This window comes from Mustela nivalis (genome assembly GCF_964662115.1).
Source record: "Mustela nivalis genome assembly, chromosome: 18".
NCBI lineage: Eukaryota > Metazoa > Chordata > Mammalia > Carnivora > Mustelidae > Mustela > Mustela nivalis.
Window position 1 is genome coordinate 59,074,707 of NC_139037.1, and position 20,614 is coordinate 59,095,320.

Below are 20,614 nucleotides of genomic sequence, written 5' to 3' on the forward strand. Positions count from 1 at the left end.
CCGAGAAGGTGACCCTTGAGCAGAGACTTGGCAACGGGAGGGAGCAAGCCTTATCCATCTGTGAAAATGGTCGCAAAGACCCTGTGACAGGTGCATGGGGAGCCCAGTGTTGTTGGCTGAGTTGTCACAGGACCCCTCTGGGTTGCTGGAGGAAATTGAAGAAGAGGGGCCAGGATGGACACAGGACAAGGCTGTGGCAATCCTAAGGGGATGCTTTTGACAGGCGCCTGCAGTATTTCCCACACTGCTGCCACCGTAGGGGGCCTCCCTCCTCCCTGACCAGTGCTCTGTGTGCACCCCTCCATAATGACTGCTAAGGACACCCTTACCTGTCATTGACTGCAGATTGTTTTCGTTTCTTTACCCAACACTTGTCCTGAACATGTCCTGCATGCCCATGAAATCACAGTAATATATTTGTACTTAACAAGTATTTTAGTAGGGCGCCTGGGTGGCTCAGTCAGTTAAGCATGTGCCTTCAGCCCAGGTCATGATCCCCAGGGTCCTGGGATCAAGCCCCAAATCTGGGGGCTCTGCTCAGCAGGGAGCCTGCTTCCCCGTTTCTCTCTGCGTGCCTCTCTGCCTACTTGTGATTTCTCTGTCAAATAAATAAATAAATAAATCTTTTTAAAAAATAAATAAAATTTTATTTTATTTGAGAGAAAAAGAGAGCGAGAGCGACAGAGACAGAGACGGGGAGTGCAGAAGCCGGGGGAGGGACAGAGGGAGGAGCAGACACCACTGAGCAGGGAGCCTGATGCAGGACTTGATCCCAGGGCCCTGGGATCATGACCCGAGCCGAAGGCAGATGCCCAAACATCTGAGCCACCCAGGTGCCCTAGATTTATTTATGTGAGAGAGAGCATGCATGCACGCACACTGGCGGGGGAGGGCGGAAGGAAAAGGAGACAGACTATCTCAAGCGGACTCCTGAGTGCAGATCCCGGTGGTGCAGGGCTCAATCCCATGACCCTGAGATCAAGACCTGAGCCGAGATCAAGAGCCTGACACTTAACTGATAGAGCCACCCAGGCGCCCCAAGAACAGGGCTCTTAAAATAGCAAGGAACACTGTTATTGTTACTGTTTTTATTACTGCTACTTCGTCCTTATTAAACTCCTAAGATGCAGTTCTTGCAGGACATCTGATTGCTTAGACACTGAGCAACTACCGAGTCCCAGGCCGTGTTCCATGTGACTGGGATTCACTTGTTGGGAAGAGCAGGGCTGTGTGCAGGCTCCCCGCTCCAGGCTGCAGCCAGTCGGAATGAGGCTCAGGGCAGGGGCAGGCCCACGTCCTCAGATGCCTCTGTCTCTCCCCTCTGTTCGTCCCCCTACAGGCCCTGAACATTCCTCTGACTCTGAATATACTCTCTCAGAGCCGGACTCCGAAGAGGAAGAAGATGAGGAGGAGGAGGAGGAGGAGGCCACTGATGATCCTGAATATGACCCCGGCTACAAGGTGAAGCAGCGCCTGGGGGGCGGCCGGGGGGGCCCATCCCGCCGGGCCCCCCGTGCAGCCCAGCCCCCAGGCCCCCCAGCCCAGCCCTGCCAGCTCTGTGGCCGCTCACCCCTGGGGGAGGCCCCACCGGGCACCCCGCCTTGCCGGCTCTGCTGCCCTGCTACAGCCCCCCAGGAAGCTCCAGCCCCTGAAGGCAGGGCCCTTGGGGAGGAAGAGGAGGAGCCGCCTCGGGCTGGGGAGGGCCGACCAGCTGGGAGGGAGGAGGACGAGGATGAGGACGAGGAGGAGGAGGGCACCTACCACTGCACAGAGTGTGAGGACTCCTTCGACAACCTCGGGGAGCTGCATGGGCACTTCATGCTGCATGCCCGGGGCGAGGTGTAGGCAGGGACCCTCCCAGGGAGCTTGGCAAGAGGGGCGGGGTGGGAGGAGGGGGTTGAGGAAACAGGGGTGATCACAGCGGTCATGGGGGACAGGGGTACCGCCGGTCTGTGTCGTCTTAGTGGTAGATGTGTGAAGGCCAGAATAAAAGCCAAATTCTGTGTGTGTCGGTCCAGCGTGTTTGGTGTGCGTGTGTGTGTGAGGCCCGGGCCTGGGCGTTTATCTCCCTCCACCACGATGCTCCTTCCTGGGGGAGCCTTAACCTCATCGTCACCAAGACTTTAAACATTTCCTGAGTGCTTGTGTCCTGTGTGGTTTCCACGTATTTACGCATAGACCCCATGATATGCAAGCTCAACGCCACAGAGGTTTCGGCGCCCACATCAGAGTCCAGGGTGGGTGTTTCAGGTTGGGCAACCCTTCTCCATGCAGTGATTCCAGGACCCAGGCCATCCCTTAGCCAACTGAGTGGCCATCGCCTGGGTCCTACTGGTGGAAGAGAAAGGCGAGGTACATGCGATGTCTTACCAGCCCCAGCCCCAAGGGGGCACATACTGCTCCCATTGACTCCCTTTTGCTGAGAAATGAGTCACAGGGCCACAACTTCATGCAGGGGACTCTGGGAAAGGCGGTCTAGCCAATGCCCAGGAAGCAGAGAACGGTTCGTGGAGGATGATGGAGGACAGCCAATGTTCTCTGCCCCTGCCTAAGAACCTTCACAAAGAGGACGTTAATTATAATCAGAGCTGTGCTTCCCGGGTGCCAAGTGCCGGTCCAAGAGCTTTATATATATTGACTCATGGAAGTTGTGTATCTAGGAACTTACAAAAATAGAACCTTAATTATAATTACAGCTGCCATTTCCCCAGCACTTACAGAGTGCTGCATTTTATTTGCATGAGATCATCAGGTCCTTAGAATAACTCTGTGAGGTAGGGACCGTGATCCATTAATTCAGTTAGGAATCATCTTCCGAATCCCTGCTCCATGCTGCACATTGGGAATATACCCGTGAATGACAAAACCCTTGTCCCTGTGGAGCTTGCAGGGGGGTAGGTAGGACAGACAGGAAACAAGCAAGATGGAGCGTATGCTGGATGGGGGTAGATGCTGTGGAGAAGAATAAAGCAGAGGAGAGAGAACAGTGCTGGAAGGGGGTTGCCATTTTCAGTAGCGTAGCCCTCCCTGAGGAGGGGACAGGGACCTAAGCGGAGACGGAGGGGAGGGAGCTGGAGCTGCGCACTTGGAGGGGAAGAGGGGACATGCGGTCCAGGCGGGAGGCAGGAGCCTGCCCGGTGTCAGAGAGCGCAGAGCTGGAGGGATGAGGGCAGAGAGGAGCAGAGGGCCAGCTTGTTAGAGCTTTGTTGGAACTTGGCTCTTGCTTGGAGATGGGAAGTACTAATTCATAATAGTTTGGCACCAAAGCTCCTTTGAAAATAGAAGCCTAATTATAATGATAGCTACCATTTACTGAGCATTTACTGTGTGCCAAGCCCTGTTCTAAGGCGCTTTACGTGTGTTAACTCATAGAAGCTTGGCAACTAAGAACCTTCAAGAATAGAACCTGAATTACCGTAATGACCATCATTAAATCAGCGCTCACGGTGGACCAGGCCCTGGGCTAAAGCGCTTAATATGGACAATCGCGTCGGATCCTTATGAGGTAGGGGCTGTTATTTATTTATTCATTCATTCAACAGTGATATATTGAGCACCTGCGAGATACCAGCACTTTTCTGGGAGCTGAGAGTAGAGTAGTGCGCATGAAGAACAAGAATCCCTGCCTTTGTGGAAACTCCTCTTATAACGGAGAAGACATACTTAGATCGTAGAGTAAAATCTAGAAAATGTAGAGGGCATTAGAAGTGCTATGGAGGAAAATGGGGTAGGGGGGGCTGTGTGTGTGTGTGTGTCCTGTCTGCAGGGGCCGTGAGTGCAAAGGCCCTGAGGTGGGGCCCTACTTGGGATATTTATGGAACAACACTTAGGGCATGAGGCTGTTGCTGACGAAGGCAGGGGAAGACTGGTGGGAAGGCAAAAAGTCAGGGAGAGGCAGAGGGCCAGGCCTTGCAGGCCATTCTACCAATTTGGGCTGTGTCTCCATGTCTGAGTCATTGTCATAACCTTTAGAGGCATAGGGCCTCTCATCACAACCATTTTATAGCAGTTCTGGCCCAGGGAGGTTGACTTAACTTGCTACAGGTTGGTCACACAGCCAGTAAGACACAGAGCCCAGGTTTGACTCCAGACGATGGGGTACGGAGTGTGCGTCCTTCACTGTTAAGCCACATCCAGAAATGGTAGCCTGGCTGTCCACAGCCACCATCTGACTGGCAGGAGTATGTTTGGGCTCCACAGAGTTAAGGAGGTTTTTTAATAATGGTGGCTACCAACATTTAAAAATGGGTGGATTTCATATCAAAATGGAGGTTGGGGGTTTCTTTTGAAAATTGTGAGGTTTAGATTGCTGAACCCACAATCCCATGGGCTAGGAGCTTGCTGGAGCTGGGGAAGGGCGACCTCCTGCTAATGGGGCATTCCTGCCCGTGTGCCCACTCCACACCATCTGGCAACTGGACCCTTCACACCCTGCTTGCTTCCCTGATGACGGTACCTGCTTGGCCACAGAGGACACTTACATTTTGATGCCTGCTACAGGATCTTATACCAAAGCATCTGTCAAAACCCACACTTTCCATCGGAGAAGCTCAGAATCCGAGAACCTGACATTTATCCACTCTTCAAGTTGAGACTTTCCTAACCATTATAGCTTAACATCAATGACTCTCAGAATCATCAAAGCAGGAATTCACAGCTCATTAAAACACCACAGATGGATTTTACTTCCTGGAGCAGCATGCTTAAGCGCTCTTCTGCCCTAAGACGGGGCATTCTAAGCATGGAGGTAGAGGACCATCCATTCATCAGCAAAAATCCTGAGGATATGAGAGACTGGGAATCCAGAAACCTAGTCTGCTCCCAGTGAGGTCATTTGGTTCTTTGGGGCCGAGGCAGGATAGGGACATCAAGCTAGGAATTCCAAAGGGAGGACTTAACACAGGGGAGTGGTTACACAGCCATTAGAAGTCTGAGAGCACAAATGTGGAGAAGTGAGGCAACTGAGCAGCTCAGTTCATGTCTGCACAAAGCTCCCACCTCTAGGACTGGGGTCCAGGGCCCGACAGGAGCTTGGGGGACAGACCCGTGTGCAGAGGTTTAAACCGCAAGAGGTTTAGCACAGTACCTGTGCCCAGTATAGAAAGGCACTGGAGCCTGAGCTGCTGCAGGAGGCAGCCCAAAGCAAGGTGAGTCTCTTTTCCCTCCTACCTTCCTTATGCCCATCCCTCTCATGGGCAGAACTTCAGGAAGCTGGCTCTGGAGGGATTCCAGGAAACCTAACTTGGGAAAACCAAGCATCACAGCATCATAGGGAAGGCAGCAGGCTGAGACACTAGGTAAACCATGAGCAATTTTTGAGCCTCTGAGATCAATGCTGTCTGTCCTAGGTGCTGGGGAAGCGAGGAAGACACAACACTTGCCCTCAAGAGTGTGGATTCCAGAGTAAGGACACAGATAAAGACAAATAAAAAGCATGATAATCCCTGGTATTGAAGAGTGCTAGGAAGAAATTAAGTCAGGATTAAGGGTTGCTGGTGCTACTTTAGCCAAGCAGGTCAAGGAGGACCTCTCTGAGGTAGCTCATGTTGAATCCCAAATACGTAGGGACAGTGTTAAAAAGTTCTGGGTAGGAGCACTCAAGGCAGAGGGAACAGCAAGTGCAAAGGCCCTACGGCAGAAGCCAGCCTGGCCTGTATGGCTGGAGTACAGTGAAGATAGAGCAGGGAGGGAGTTGAGATTGCTTATTAGCAGGTGGGAGCTCCATCACTGTTGGGTTTTCCGGGCCTGGGTAAAATCTTTGGATGTTATTTGTAGGATGCCATTGGAGGACTTTAAATGAAGAGTGATGTGCACTGACTTACGTACACAAAGTGGTCTGTAGTGGACTGGAGAGGGGGCAGCAGTGGTGGCAGGTCCAGGGACAGGGTGGGGGGAGCAGTTAGGAGAGCAGCTGTGGGGAGGGCTGGTCAGACTTGGGGAGTTCAGAAACCAGTCCGATGGTAGTGGTGTAGGTGGGGGCTGTAGGAGTCACGCTGACCCTTTTCAAGTTTTTGAGACTCCGATGCATTATCCAAGTGACTTTCTCATGGGGAGAAGTCTGGGGCTTGAGCTGTAGATAAAGATTTGGAAGTCACCAGTGATGCTATTTAAAGTCTTGGGAATCTATGACATCTGGAGAGTGGAGAGAACAGGAAGAAAACGGGCCCACTGCTGTCTATCTCAGGGGAGCATGTGTGATTTGAGCCTTAGGTTTGGGTTGGAGGGAAGTGCTGTGGGGGAGGTGTAAAACATCTGGGTTGGAAACTTCTGAGCTCTTGCCAGGTGCAGAGGAAATATTTGGCTTTGGTGAAGTCGATATTTTAGGAAAAAATCCTGGCCAACTGACTCCAGACCAATTTCCCCATAAGTCACGCCAACAGAGTTCCAGGCTAGCTAGCCCTGCCCAAATCCTACATAAGAACACACATGTCTGCACAGCCCCCTACTAGAGGTAGTGTTTCCCAGGGTGGGAGTACTGGCTGCCAGACTCGGAGGAGGTTGTTTGTGTGTCAGTTAGACAAGAGGTCGGCAAACTTTTACTGTAAGGGGCCAGATGGTCCTTTCCTATTTTAGGCTTGGTGGGCCATACGGTCTCTGCTGCGACTACTCAGATCTGCAGTTCTGTGCTGCAGACAGGCTTTAAATGATGCTGCAAGTGACAGAGACCCAAAATAAGGGTGATTTAAACACGACAGAGGCTTATTTCTCTCTTACGTGGTAGTACACAAGCGGATAGTCTAGGGCTGATGTGATGACTTTGCCCCCTGAAGTCATCGTGGTTCCAGGGACCCATGGTCAAGGGACCCAGGCTTTTGCTGTCTTGCAGCTGTGCCAGCCCATATCTTGCTCACATGGTCCAAGGTGGTCGGATACCATGTCCACACTCCAGGCAGGAAGTTAGAGGAAAAGGCATATCTCTTTCTGAAGCTTGAGAACTCTACCCAGAATTTAGCCAGAACTTGGTCACAGGGCAACACCTACTGCAAGGGACCCTGGGAGATAGAGAGTTTGTAGCTGCCATGTACCTAGATAAAAACTGGGAGACCGCTGTCTGTCTCTATCGTATCTGTCTCAGCCATGGGTTTTAAAAGCGTCCATTGGTTCAGACAGAGTCTGTGATTTTTATATTCAGGGTGTCAACCATTGTCTCTAAGTGGGGGCAGGGCAGGTAATCCAAAGTCCTGACCACACTCAGCACTGGCCCAGTGGGACTCGGCCTAGGGTTAGGCTTTTCAAGAGCTGAAAATAGGATTTTAATGGGAGCTCTTCCAATGCTGGCCAAATACAACAGGAAACAGAAGGTATCTCTGTTTGATTTCAAATCAGATTCCCAGCAGGGTCAGGCCAGCTCTGACCTGAGCTTCCCCCTCCCTGTGCCCTTTTGTTTTATTTATTTTGAAGAGAGAGAGAGAGCATGCACATGAAGAAGGGGCAGAGGGAGACCGAGAATCTGAAGCAGGCTCCATGCTCAGTGCAGTAACTGAGCTGGAATCAAGAGTCCGACTCTTAACCAACTGAGCCATGCAGGCATCCCCTCCCTGTACCCTTCTTACATTTTTTGGGAATTCCTACTCAAAAGCCAGAGTTCCTTGTTTAGACATTTTAATATAGATCTCTTTTTTTTAGATACTCTTTGTTGTTTTATTCATGTCATCTCACCTACTCATATAGAAAATATTTCATGACCAGAATGGTCCATAAAATTATTTAAGTGAGCAACAGATTACTGGTGGGGGGGGGGTCGGAGCCCCAATCCCTCCAATACCATGGCTCCTCCATGGGTGGGAAAGACTGACAGGGGGTGGGAGAAGACAAGGACTTGAATTGCAACCCCCACATGACTTAGAGTACAGCCCCCAACTTTGCTATCCCCTCCCCAAAGGCCCAAGTCGCTCCACGTCTGGGACCCTTCTAATGACATTACAGCCCTGCAACACCTCACCTTCCCTGCTCACATATTCCCCCCCCCCCCCATCCAGGCACACATCCAAGGGAATTTGCTCCTATAGCTCACGCCATCCATCTGGGAAGAATTAAAGGTGATTACACTGTCTGCAGCTAGTTGTGGTTTCAAACTATTTAATTGGGAATGAGGGAGATACAAATAACACTTTTCCTTTTGGCTTCTTTTTTTTTTTTCTTTCTTTTTTTTAAACAAAAGATTTCATTAATTCCACTATATCCCTGAAGGCCTTTGCATCCTCCAAAGACTGAAGTTGTAGATGAGCATCTTCTGGTTCCTACGCATCAGGAGTCCTTTGCCTGTCCAGGGAGGGAAAGCAATCTTTCCAAGGCCCCCATCCTGTATCAGAGGTGGGTTCTAGCAGTCAATGAACCCCCCCCCCCCCCGCACTGTCCTAGGGAGGGCTTAGCCCTCACTCAGAGCTCTCCCCGAGCATGCCGGATATAGTGTTGATGCAGCCCAGCTTCCTGGGCAAAGTCCTGACCACACTCAGTGCAGGCAAAAGGGCCAGGAGGGGTGCGGATCTCATGCGCCTGGCGGTGCCGCCTCAGAGAAGCAGCCTGCCCAAAGGTCTTGCCACAGTCAGGGCAGGGGAATGTAGGCTGGGCCGTGGTGGGCGCCACTGGCGTGGAGGGCCTTGCGGCTGGACCGTGGCTACGCTGATGGGCGATCAGGGCCTTGGAGGAGGGGAAGGAGCGGGCGCAGGTGAAGCAGATGAAGAGGGCCCCCTGCAGCTTCTGGGCCACGAAATCCGCTGGGTGCTCCCGCTTCATGTGACGCTCCTGGAACTTGGAATCGGCGAAGGTGATGAGGCAGCGGGTGCACTGTGGGGCCCCCAGGTGGCCTGAGGGACGTGGGGAGAGGTCGGGGGGAAGCCAGCAAAAGTCACCAGGACCTCTCCCAAGCCCCAGAGTCATGCCAACAATTCACACTCAGGGCTTACTACGGGCCAGACTATGCCAGGGCTGGACAGTGGCACAGGCAAACTATTACAGGACCTGTTTTAAGGGTGAACAGGCTGAGGCTCAGAAAGGCTAGGCAACTTGCCTACAGTCATGAGGCCAGGAAATGAAATGGAGTCGGGACTAGAACCCAGGGAACCTGCTTTTCCAGCAGAGCCACGTGATTAGAGCACAGCCTCTGGAGCCAGACTGCCGGGCACTGAATCCCAGACCTCCCACTTCCTAGGCGAGTACGACAGTGTCCTCGTCTGGAAAGTGGGGTCATAACCGTCATCAGTATGGTTATAACTGACCAGCACGGTTATAACTACCTCACTGGGTTGTTGGAAGGAGTGAATAAACTAATTCATAGAAAGTGCTTAGAACAGTGCTACACAGTGGTTTGCGATTATTTGTACTGAGAGAAAAGCAGCTTGACAGCCGGGGGCTGGCCTGGCGCTCCCAGCTAGGCCTTGGTGGTCTCTTGTTGAACATAAGCAGCTTCACACAACCTTGTCAGACAAGGCCATGGTGTGACTGAGATGAACCACGTCAAGATCATGCCAGAATAACGTCTGAACACAGACAAAACACGAACGTTGTCCAAGCCACAAAAAAAGACCAAAACCACGCCCCCATCTTGGCTCCTAGGAGTGGCTGCTGCTGCTCCATTAATTCGCAGCTTGAGCCTATGTACGCCCCTCCTAGATAAGATTTCACCAACCTATCTTTGGTCCCTGCTTATTGGCAGCATCTAATCCCAAGCAAAACCCTTCCTCGAACCTTCCGCAAACCACCTAAGATAAATCCATTCTAATACTGAGATGCCCCCACAGCACCACAGATGCGCATGCGCGATTCCTCAAAGAGCAATGAACCCAACTCATTCAACTGTAGGTGTGTTCGCATTGGTCTTTGGCTGGAGGGCCTTGACATTGGTGCTCTCATCCTCACAATAACCTCTGCCTCAGTTCCCTTACCTGATAGCATCTGCTGGATAGCATTACCTGAGGGAATTTCCTAGGGACTGCCAGGAGGACTGAGATAAGGAAGGCTGCACTCCTACAAAGCGCCCACAAGCATCATAAGCATTCAGTAGAGACTGTGGCTATCGTGGTATGTAAAACTGGCTACCTCTGTTAACAGCTGACCTTCCCTTTCCCTGCCACTAATCCCCAGTACAGCCATGTCACCTGAGTAGTGGCACCCTCTTTTGACAGAGTAACCCAAGCCCAAGTCGCACTGAAAGTCTGGGGTAGAGTTGGCACTGGAACCTTAGGGCTCCTCATAGTGCCCAACCTTTCCCATTCACATCTCCCACCCCAAGCCTCTCTGGATGCCACTCTGTTCCTGTGAACTGTGGCCCACTCGAACTGACATGGACAGAGCAGGGTGAGTACATCTGAGCAGAGTAAGGGTAAGGGTGGAGAGTGGCAGTTCCTGGTAGGGCAGCTTAGAAGCCATTTATCATAGTCCCTTCCCGCAGGCAAGTCCTTGTAAAGCCTGGGACACTGAAATGCTGGCCCACCCTCTGGCCAGCAGCACTCACAGATGTCGCCTCCTGGACTGCGGGGACTTCTCTCCTTAGACGAATCCTGGGGCTCCATGTTCCCTTCAGGATGCGGGTCCTCCATAGTGACTGGGATCCCTCTGGTCAAGACAGTAGCACGCAGGACAGAATAGTAAATCGAGTGAAGTCGCTCATCTATTGACAGCATTACAGGGCCCGCTAATCCCGTGACCTCTGACAGGCTCTCCTTGCCCCCATAAGATGCCATCCTCTTGAACTCTAACCCGATGGAGCTGTTCCCTAGGGAAGCTTCGACCCTCCCTAAAGATTCGACTCCCTAGATAGGCGACACCCCTTAGAGCCTTCTCACCTGATTGAGACCTGTGGTCTCCTACATCAAACTACCTCCCTGAACTCGGGGCACGGAACCCTTGAGCTTTGACACCAGCCTCACCCCCGTCTCCCACGTGTCTTAAGGTCGGTGGTGGTTTCCAGACTTTAGCCCGCCTCTTCCCGGGAGGCATCTTTCTCTGACATCCTGTAACCCTCGTTCCACCCAGGGCCCCCGCCTCCCATGTGCGCCTTGAGCCTCCCAGTCCCGCTGCCCCAAGCACTGCCCTCGGTTCCCTCCTCCCGAGGCGGGGAGCCCAGGCCTCCGCTTTTCTCCAGACGACAGAGGGCTGCCTTTCGTTGCGCCTGTCAGTCGCTCGTGATAGCGCCGACACTCGGAGGGAAGCGGGGTAGGGCCCACCGAGTCTCAAGGTTCCAGTGGCTTGCTTCCACGCCCTTTCGCCTGATGAGCCTCTCGAAGCCCAGGCCCGGGATGCTATCCGGCAGTGATGCAGTCACGCCAACCGGGCCCTCAGAGGAACGGTAGGGGTCCTTCTCTGCCGGGGGGTGCGTTATGATGACGTCTCCTGCCGCCCGTGCCTTACAGACCTCTGCTTCTGGCGCAGCTGTGGCTTGGCGGTCCTGGCGCGCAGGCGCTTTGACTCCCTCATTGTTCCGAGCCCGGCCGCAGCGGGAGCTGAGGAGTGGGACTACGTCGAGGGTTCTGCGCAGGCGCAGTGAAGGGCTGTAGCCCGGAGGTCACGCTTCCAAGACACACCCCCTCCTTAAAAGAGTGACGTCAGGTTAGAGCCCCGGGAACGTGTCCGGACGTCCCCAAATCCCGGCCCTCTAACCTCTCCGGCCTCCGTCCGTCCGACCCGAGGGGCGGGGCTTCTCAGCGGAGGATCTGTCGCCGCCAACTGTGCTCTTCGGTTGTGCCGGCGGTTTGCTCGGTTAGTGATTTGGAAGGGAGGGTTGGGGGATAAAAGCATCCATGTCCCTGGGGAGGAAGGGGCTGGAGGCCAGATTTCTGAGATTTTGAAACAGAGAAAAATGTATCCAGAAAGAGGACGGCCAAAGCGCGCGAATCCCTGGGGAATAGGTAGGGCGTGGGTGCCGGAATTTTCCCTGGGAATGACATCCAAGAAGGGAAGGGGATGGGGTGAAGGGCTGAAGTCTTTGACCAGAACTGGATGACTAGGAAAGAAAAAGGCTCAGCGCTCCCTGACCCGGGTGTGCCCCACCCCCTTGCTTTCCAGGTATGCCGCCGCCACGGGGTGACGTGACCGCCCTGTTCCTCGGGCCTCCGGGCTGTGGCAAGTCCGCGCTGATCGCAGCGGTTTGCGACGGGAATGTGGAGACGATAGAGATTCCCGAGGGACGGCCGGACTCGGGGATCCCCAGCCTGCGAGCTGCGGGCCCTGGCCTCTTCCTGGGAGAGCTGAGCTGTCCGCCCGCGGAGCCAGGGCCCTGGGCGGCGGAGGCCAATGTGCTAGTATTGGTGCTGCCCGGCCCCGAGGGGAACGGGGAACCCTTGGCCCCAGCTCTGGGAGAGGCAGCGCGGGCCGCTCTTGCCCGAGGGACCCCGCTGCTGGCTGTACGGAACCTCCGTCCTGGAGATTCGGAAAATGAAGCCCAGGCTCGGGATCGGACAACGGCCCTGCTGAACAGCACAGGGTTGGAGGCCGCAACTCTCTTCGTGCTGCCGGCTGAATGCAGCAGCAGAGATGGCTGCAAGGAATTGGAGCGCCTGCGGGTGGCGCTGCGGAGCCAGGCGGAGGTGCTGCAAAGGTAAGAGAGGAGGGTTGGAGGCCTGATCCTTTAGACTTCGTACGCAGAAAATGTTCTTTGAGATCCGCGAGACCCCCCAGCCCCATGGACAGGATAGCTGCTGAGGACCCTGCTCTCTTGTCCAGGTCCCACCCCTCAGCGCAGTGTTTGAGGTCATCGAGGCTCCACCCCAAGCCCAAGCTCAGTGCCGGACCCTCTCCCCACTTCTAGGCCCCGTCCCTCTCAAGGCTCAGCTATAGGTTCCGACCGGTCCTCCAGCTTCAGCCTCCTGCCAGCGTTCTGAGATCAAAAGCCTTGCCCCAGTGTGGATCGTAGGAGAGGCCAGAGTCTAACGCCCAAATACTGGCTCCCAGCAAAAGTTTGAAGGAGGGCTCACTCAGCGCAAAAGCTTGTGATGCCCGCAAAGATTTTACCCTAAGATTCACACATCTTCTTTGTTCTCCAGCTACACCAGTCATTGTAAAGCCACACCTTTGGAAAGCCTTATTATTTCTGAGTTTACTCCCCCCACTTCCTTTCTCTAATCCCATCTCATTTCTGTGCCCATTTGCTGGCTACCTCCTGCATTTTTTCCCCGAGCCCCTGGCCACCTATTTCATAGAAGTCAGATGAGGCTCAGTATGCATCTTTTTTCTTCTAGCCACATCTCCTTCCTTGGTAAGCACTGGTAGGTGAGACTTTTCCCCTTCATTGGCCCTAATTCCCCTCCTTACGCCTTGTCTCAGTAAAGAGTGCCCTGGGTGACCTTGCTCCGGTCAGGAGGTGCTTGACCTTCCTTTAGTCCACAATTCAGTTCCAAGTCTGTCTTTACCAGAGCCCGACCTTCTGGGAGTTTTGCTTGGCCTTTCTTAACCCTGCAGGTCCCTTGGGAAAGCCCCACCCCTCCAAAGACTGAATCCCAGAGAGTATTTAGCAGGTACCCACTTTTAGGCTTTGTTGGAAACCTGACCTCAACCAACACGCCCCGTCCGATTTTAAGCCCTGGTTTCTGTATGCTATACCAGTAGTCTGGCCCCTCCCTCTCCTGATCCTCCTTCCGTCTGGGATCATTCGGGAAATTGTCTTTATCATCCTAACCTAGTCGTGCCTGTAGCACAACCCTCTAGTGTTTAAACCCTCTTCTGCCCTTTACCCTCCCTTTTCCTGTTCCCTCAGGCTCCTTCCACCGGTTCAGGATGGCTTCGAGGTCCTGGGTGCGGCCGAGCTGGAGGCTGTGCGTGAGGCCTTTGAGACCGGTGGCCTGGAGGCGGCGCTGTCGTGGGTCCGCGCTGGCCTGGAGCGGCTGGGCAGCGCACGGCTGGACCTGGCTGTGGCGGGCAAGACTGATGTCAGCCTTGTGCTGAACATGCTGCTCGGGTTGGATCCCAGTGACCCAGAGGACGAGCCTGTTTTCACGCCCCCGGGGCCCACGCCCTACCCGGCCCCAGAGCGTCCCAACGTGGTGCTCTGGAACGTGCCTCTGGGCTCCGCGGGCACTGCTGCCGCCCCCCATCCGACCCACTACGATGCCCTCATCCTCGTCACCACGGGGGCCCCCACTGAGGAGGACTGGGCTCGGGTTCGGCCCTTCCTGCTGCCAGATGCGCCGCTGGTCTGCGTGCGAACAGATGGTGAGGGCGAGGATCCAGAGTACCTGGAGGAAGAGGAAAAGGCAGAGAAGGCCGGCTCCGAGAGCTTGGAGAACGCAGGCGGAGAAGGGTTGAAGAATGCATACAGTGAGGGAAGGGAGAAACGAGGCACCGGGTTGCAGAAAGGTAGCGGGGAAGAATCCGAGAAAGCAGAAGGCGGGGAAGGCTCAGAGAAAGGCAGTGAGAGTTTGACCCATGTTGGCGGCGGCGGGAAGAAATCGGGCAGCGGGGACTCAGAGCGCGCGGCCGCACTGAGCCCAGAGGATGAAACGTGGGAGGTGCTGGAGGAGGCACCGCCGCCTGTGTTCCCCCTGCGGCCTGGGGGCCTCCCCGGGCTCTGCGAGTGGCTGCGGCGCGCGCTCCCCCCGGCCCAGGCGGGGGCGCTGCTGCTGGCGCTGCCCCCCGCGTCTCCCCACGGGGCTCGGCTGAAGGCTGCGGCCCTGCGGGCGGGGGCGTGGCGGCCGGCTCTGCTAGCTAGCCTGGCGGCGGCGGCGGCACCAGTCCCAGGGCTCGGCTGGGCTTGCGACGTGGCGCTGCTGCGGGGTCAGCTGGCGGAGTGGCGGCGGGCGCTGGGGCTGGAACCCGCGGCACTGGCTCGACGCGAGCGCGCGCTAGGTCTGACTCCCGGGGAGCTGGCAGAGCGGACGCGATTCCCGGGCCCGGTGACCCGCGCTGAGGTGGAGGCGCGGCTGGGCGCATGGGCCGGCGAGGGCACTGCGGGGGGCGCGGCGCTGGGCGCCCTGTCCTTCCTGTGGCCCGCGGGCGGTGCGGCGGCCACCGGCGGCCTGGGTTATCGCGCCGCGCACGGCGTCCTGCTGCAGGCCCTCAACGAGATGCAGGCCGATGCAGAGGCCGTGTTGGCACCCCATGGGCCAGCGCAGTGAGGGGTGGGATGAGGGTCGGGGCTTCCGGGGTGCTCAGCGTCCCTGCTGCTTGGCTCCGCCAGGGGCTGAGGACTCCCAAGTCCTGGTTAGAGGGAGGGGGGCGGAATTGGGAGTCCCGAATCTGGCATGGGAAGGTCTGGGCCTCGGAGGTAACGGAGCTGGGGGCTGCCACTCAGAATCTTGAGTGCCTGAAGGGGACGAGGGCTCTAGGACTACTGATTGGGCTCTGTGACTTGTAGTCCCCTGAATTCATGGCTCCTGGAGGGGAAAGGAGTCTGGGGGAGAGAACTGATTTCCCTGGGGACCACAGGGCATGGCACCAGAATGTGTCCTGAACCTGAGGGGTTGTATCCTGGTTTCCAGGGGAGTAGAAACTGGATCTGTTTGGTCCTCTAGTCCTGGGAGGGGCCGGGGGGAGAGGTGAAAGCCCTGATTTCTGCTGAGGAGGGTCTCCATCATTCTGGAGATTCCAGTATGAAGGAAGGAGTCTGGGTACCCAAGGGAGTGGGAATCCTTGGAACTGCTGAGCCACTTGGGGATGTAGGAGTTGGGCTTCTCAGAGGCAGTGGGCCTGCATCCAGCCTCCTAGTTCCTCAAGAGGCAGTGGCTTTGAACCTTCATTGGGGTGGACCTTGGTCTCATTTGTGGGTGGTGGGAGGTCTCCATCTACAGGAGCGAGCAGGAGACTGTGCAGAAGAGCTGGAGAACCTTTGGTCCACTTTGGGGAACAGAGAGATGTCTAATACTTACTGCACCAGGGGCCTGATGACCTCGATTCCTTCCCCAGCTGTTGTGGACAGTCCCACAAAAAAAGAGGGGAGGAGGCAAGAGGTCTGGGCATGGTGGGCCCTGGGGGCAGCCCGAGACCAGGAATGAGACCTTCTGGGTGTGGGAAGGCAGGAACCCATACCCCAGAGATATCTCCCACAAATCCCTTACAGATTTGGACCCTGGCTGTTGCCTCTCTTTGTGTGAGTTTGGGAAGGCTATGACTGCCCCCGTTTTATAGGTGCTGAGTGATTTAGGGGATCTTGGTGAGTCTGTTCCTTTGTCCCTCTGCTTCCTTAGTGGTTTCTCTTTTTGGTCTTGATGTCTTCTGTCATTAAGCCTAATCCTTTCTGGTCTTGGTATTTTATACTCCTGCCTTTTTTGGAAAAGCAGCTGTCATGCTGCACTTATCCAGACATTTCGGTGTTGGCTACCTCAGGTGTCACCAAGAGGCTCTATCTTCTGGTGTACACACAGTGCTGCAGAGGACAAGAGACCCACAGAACAGCTAGGGAGTATTCCAGACCGTGGGAGTGTGCCATGAGTGAAGCAAAGGCAGAAGCCACAGTGCCTGGAATGTTCTAGACTGCCAACTATAGGTAGAAAAGATGTCACAGGTCACAGAATTCTTCAATGTCAAAAAACAGAAAGGGGGGACCCGAAAGGCAATGAAGTTGAACCTCTTTTATGAGAGATGGGGAGAGCAAAGCCCAGGGAGGACAGGCTCTAGGCCTAACAGCACACAGCAAGGTCCTGTGTGGTCTGGCCCCTGCCTGTTCACATTCCCTATGCCCACCCTGTCCTCCAACCAGCCTGATCTTCCTTCTGATGCCTGGGTGGGCCACCTTGGATCCTACCGCAGGACCTTTGCATTTACTGTTCATTCTGCCTAGAATGCTCTGCCCCCCAGATCTTCCCATGACAGGTTCCTCCTTGTCAAGCAGGTCTAAGCTCACATGTCCCCTCAGAGAGGCTTTCGGTGACCAGTGTAACTGAAGTACTTCACACGTCACCATTATTCATCTCAGCCCGTCAGTGTTTCCCTTGTAGCAATTATTACTGTCAATAATTACCTTATTTATTTATTTACCTATTTAATAGCTATGATCCTGTGACTGGTCTTGTTCTCTGCTGTACCCCAGCACCTAGAAGAGCGCCTGGTACACATGATTAGTAATTATTCAGTATTAGTAAATACCAAATTCATGAGCAGACTGGAACTTAGATTGTCAGCCTCTGGCCACAAGATGGGAAATGAGTGAGGTGGGAGAAACAAGCATCTGATGGGAGAGGAGCCCCTGTCAGAGGTCAGGGGATCTGGGAGGCAAGCAAGGCTTTGCCACTGGCACTCTTGGTGACTTGGACCAGTGCCTTATTTTCCCACCTGTGAAATGAAAGGGCTGGATAAAAACCGTAAACTCTTCCAAGATCCTATTTTCTTTGACAGCAGGAGACAAGGGTGACTCTCTAAGTGGCAGATACCTGCCAGATGGTACCCCCGTGTCCAGCTTGAACCCTTGCCGCTGGCACAGTTTGTCCCCTCAGTTGAGAATGGCCGAGGGGGGGAAGCATTTGGCTCAATACTGAACAGCATCACACTGTCCTTGAAGGCCTTTCGGGCTTCAGGGAACGGTGTTTGCCTGTATCTGTAATACCCAGTCCACCATGGTCTGCCTCCCAGTCCAGCTCGCCAGCCGCAGGGAGATGGGAGAGGTGCTCAGTAGTGCTGTCTGACAAACGGAATGGGAGCCACATCTGTAACTGGAAATGTCCCAGCAGCCAAATTACAAAGGTAAAAGGAAACGGTGAAGCTAGTTGCGTCTTCCTTAACCTAGTATATCTGAAATATTAATTCAACCTGTAATCAATCAAGAAGAGAATGAGATATTTTACACATAGTGTACCTCTCATTCAGATGATAAATGCTCATCAGAAATACCTCTATTTAACTTCCCGAAAATTCGTCAGTGGAGAAAACTGATTCCTCTACCCAAGCTGTCCCAATTATATTGACCAGTTTCCCAATAACTGCGGTGTGTATCAGTTTTTAATTAAAAGTGAATAAAGTTTAAAACTCCATTTCCCAGTTAACACTAACCATGTTCCCAGGGCTCGGTGGCCACCTGTGATGTGTGGCTAGAGCACTGGAGAGCAAAGACCCAGAACGCTTCCATTACCACAGGAAATCCTATTGGTGTCGCTCTAGGGTTAGACAGTCCTGACATTGGGGTAACCTTGGGCAAGTCGCTCAGCAAGTGGCATCTACCTCACAGGGTCATTGTGAGAAGAGTGTATGTATGTACTTATGTGCATGCATATTTTTCTCTCTCACACACGTGTGCACACACATCAGCATCCTGTAGCCCTCCAGAGAAGCCTGCCCTCCCCCCGCCCCAGGGCAGCTCAGCCATAAGTCTTGTTGCCTGTGCCGGGTGGTACCCTCTGTCTCACGCCCATGCCTTTGCTCACAGAGTGCCCTCCTCTCTTTCTCTCACTTTCACACCATCTCCAATTTGGTCTTCCCTGGGACCTCTGTGCCGTGCTTCCCTGCCGTCATGCCAGTGGGACTCGTGCTGGGGATCATATCTGAGAAAGCAAGACCCGATTTTGTTTGCCTCTGTCTGTATTGGGGAGTGCTCATTGTGTTTCTGTTGGTGTGTATCGACACTAGGGTGTTGTAACTAATTTGGGGGTGGGGTGGTTGCCTTTTAAATTATGAATTTGATGACAGGCATCATGTTGCTAGTGAGGTATCCGACTCTGGGAGCATCCAAGCAGAAAGACTAAGTACGACTCCCTTGAGAACTGATTGCTGGCTGCCATCAGGGTGTGTCGACCTCATACTTCCAGGCTGGAAGACCCTCGAGGGGCAAGAATTCAAGGAAATGAATGCTAAGTCTTAGCCCATTGCCAGAAGCGGAAGTGGAAGAGACAATCTTATCACTGGAGCTGAGTTTCATACATTTCTAGATAATGAAGAGACTTGTATGCACTGGGGTGGGGATCCGGGGAGGGCTAGTTAAGGGTATAGTTGGCCTGTGGTGCTGTTTGAGGGAGTGAATAAAAAGGAGTAGAAATCCCACTGTGTCTCTTCTTTGGGGGCCTGAAGGGAAAGGAAGATGCTTGAGATTTTGCTTAGTCTGGGGAAGGAAGGGGCTGGAGGTAGTACTGGGTCTGAAGGAGAAAGAGACCAAGGGTGGGGACTCCTGGGTCCTGGGAGAGGAGAGCTGGATGGTGAGGGTCTGTATGGGAAAGAACCCTTGACCTGGAATTCAGAGACTCCTGAGAGTGTATGTGTGGGGGGGCAGGGGGTAGACACAGGTGGAAAAGTGACACTTAGACCTTGGGGGTTGTGATAGTAAAGCATTCCAGGGCTGGGAGCAGCTTAGCCCATTAATTCCTCTCTCTGTTCTTCGAGAGTCCCGACTGACTCTTGACCTGGCTGCATGATTTGCCCGGCCGCAGGACCAACAAACAGCAAACACCACCCAAGTAGACACTTGAAAAGTGCTCACACATTAGGGCTTCCTCTCTCGCTGCCCTTGGAACCCGTGCCATGCCAAGAAGTCCAGGCTAACCTGCTGGGTGAGTAGAGGCATGTGGCCCAGTCACTCTTCACACCCCAAGCTACAGCCAGCGAACCCTCCAAAACAGCTGCCTCACTGACAAGCTGAACCCTGCAGCAGAGCCAGCTGGATGATCTCAGACCAAACTGTGGAGGGCAGAATCCCAAGCTAAATGAAAGGGGGTCCATTGTTCTAAGCCACTAAGTTTGGGAGTGGTTACAGAAAGATACAGTCAAAGATAACAGAGGCTTGTTCCTTCTCTGTGACGTGATGATTAAAATCTTTGGCTCCACCACCGTGTAGTTGCATGAACTCCAATGTAACATCCCTCCTCTGAGCCTCAGGTTCTTCTGAAAAGAGGACAGAATCACAGTGCCTATCACCCCTGGAGCTGGGACAATAAAACAACTCTTCGCTAGGAGGCCCTGGCAGCCATTCCTGCTGCTTACTAAACAAAACAAGTCCATGGTGGAGGTCATGAAGTCTCAGAGCAGAGCAGCACTTCCCAGCCCGCCCCCTCCCACTCCGTGGGGTTTGGGGGACCATCCAACTAGCTCCATCCCATGAGTTTCATCTAGTCACTTCTGGGTCCCAGCATCTAATCACCCACATGAGGCTTCCCTGTGCTTTCCTGTACCTGGCAATGTTCGAGTTGGTGGGTGCTCCGCGGTTATGGTGAGCAGGACACCCTGTGAACAGTGCTACACGTAGGGTGAAGGAAGAATCGACTACTTATGAGTGGGGACTCGTTCAGCAAATGCCTCTCTTGATGTTGACTTTGACCATGTAACTTGACTCCGTGGAATGTTAGCACCCCGGACCTCAGCAGGGGCATTTAATGCACTTGGGCTCTGTGTGCCTGTGATCAGCCATAAGAACACTAGCCCGGGAGCCACTGATTCCATGAACTTGAATCCTCTTCCCAGATAGGAGCCCAACCAACTAATGCAGAGTCAGCCACCCACAAACCCTCAGAAAGAATGCTTGTTGCAATGCTCAGTTTGGGGATGGTTTGTTACACAGCGTTACTGTGACAGTAGTCGACTAATACAACGTTGTTGCCTTCAACCACTGAGATTAGGGACTTGCTTGTCATGGTAGCATAATCTGGTGGAGGCCAGTGTTTAACACCTTCATTAAGTAGCAGCAAATAAGATGATTACTACTCATGGACATATCATCTCTAGAACCAACATTGTCTGACAGGTGCTAGGCAGCACATTAAGTGCTTTT

General features: G+C 53.9%; 3 protein-coding genes across 3 annotated transcripts in view; 2 read left to right on the forward strand and 1 right to left on the reverse strand.

Annotated features, from left to right (window-relative positions):
- Nucleotides 1-2,007, forward strand: part of ZNF428 (zinc finger protein 428) — a 5,589-nt gene extending 3,582 nt beyond the window's left edge. The window contains exon 2 of the mRNA XM_082710834.1: nucleotides 1,340-2,007. Within this exon, the coding sequence (XP_082566960.1) occupies nucleotides 1,340-1,845 (506 nt within the window). The 3' untranslated portion in view covers nucleotides 1,846-2,007. The remainder of the gene's footprint in view (nucleotides 1-1,339) is intronic.
- A 6,055-nt stretch (nucleotides 2,008-8,062) lies between these two features.
- On the reverse strand, nucleotides 8,063-11,449 carry ZNF576 (zinc finger protein 576). The gene is made up of 3 exons (XM_082710833.1): nucleotides 11,354-11,449; nucleotides 10,454-10,554; nucleotides 8,063-8,807 (listed from the first exon to the last, which is right to left on the reverse strand). The coding sequence occupies exons 1-3, from the start codon at nucleotides 11,413-11,415 to the stop codon at nucleotides 8,380-8,382; spliced, it is 591 nt and encodes a 196-aa protein (XP_082566959.1). The 5' UTR covers nucleotides 11,416-11,449; the 3' UTR covers nucleotides 8,063-8,379.
- A 109-nt stretch (nucleotides 11,450-11,558) lies between these two features.
- On the forward strand, nucleotides 11,559-18,897 carry IRGQ (immunity related GTPase Q). The gene is made up of 3 exons (XM_082710829.1): nucleotides 11,559-11,697; nucleotides 12,004-12,535; nucleotides 13,691-18,897. The coding sequence occupies exons 2-3, from the start codon at nucleotides 12,006-12,008 to the stop codon at nucleotides 15,045-15,047; spliced, it is 1,887 nt and encodes a 628-aa protein (XP_082566955.1). The 5' UTR covers nucleotides 11,559-11,697; nucleotides 12,004-12,005; the 3' UTR covers nucleotides 15,048-18,897.
- Nucleotides 18,898-20,614: the final 1,717 nt, after the last annotated feature.

Coding starts and splice junctions, on each gene's coding strand:
- ZNF576 (XM_082710833.1), bottom strand. CDS start 11,415: ATGAGGGAGTCAAAGCGCCTGCGCGCCAGGACCGCCAAGCCACAGCTG. Junction 10,555..11,353: donor CAGCTGCGCCAGAAGCAGAG/GTCTGTAAGGCA, acceptor TGTCTTGACCAG/AGGGATCCCAGTCACTATGG. Junction 8,808..10,453: donor CAGTCCAGGAGGCGACATCT/GTGAGTGCTGCT, acceptor CACGTCCCTCAG/GCCACCTGGGGGCCCCACAG.
- IRGQ (XM_082710829.1), top strand. CDS start 12,006: ATGCCGCCGCCACGGGGTGACGTGACCGCCCTGTTCCTCGGGCCTCCG. Junction 12,536..13,690: donor CAGGCGGAGGTGCTGCAAAG/GTAAGAGAGGAG, acceptor CTGTTCCCTCAG/GCTCCTTCCACCGGTTCAGG.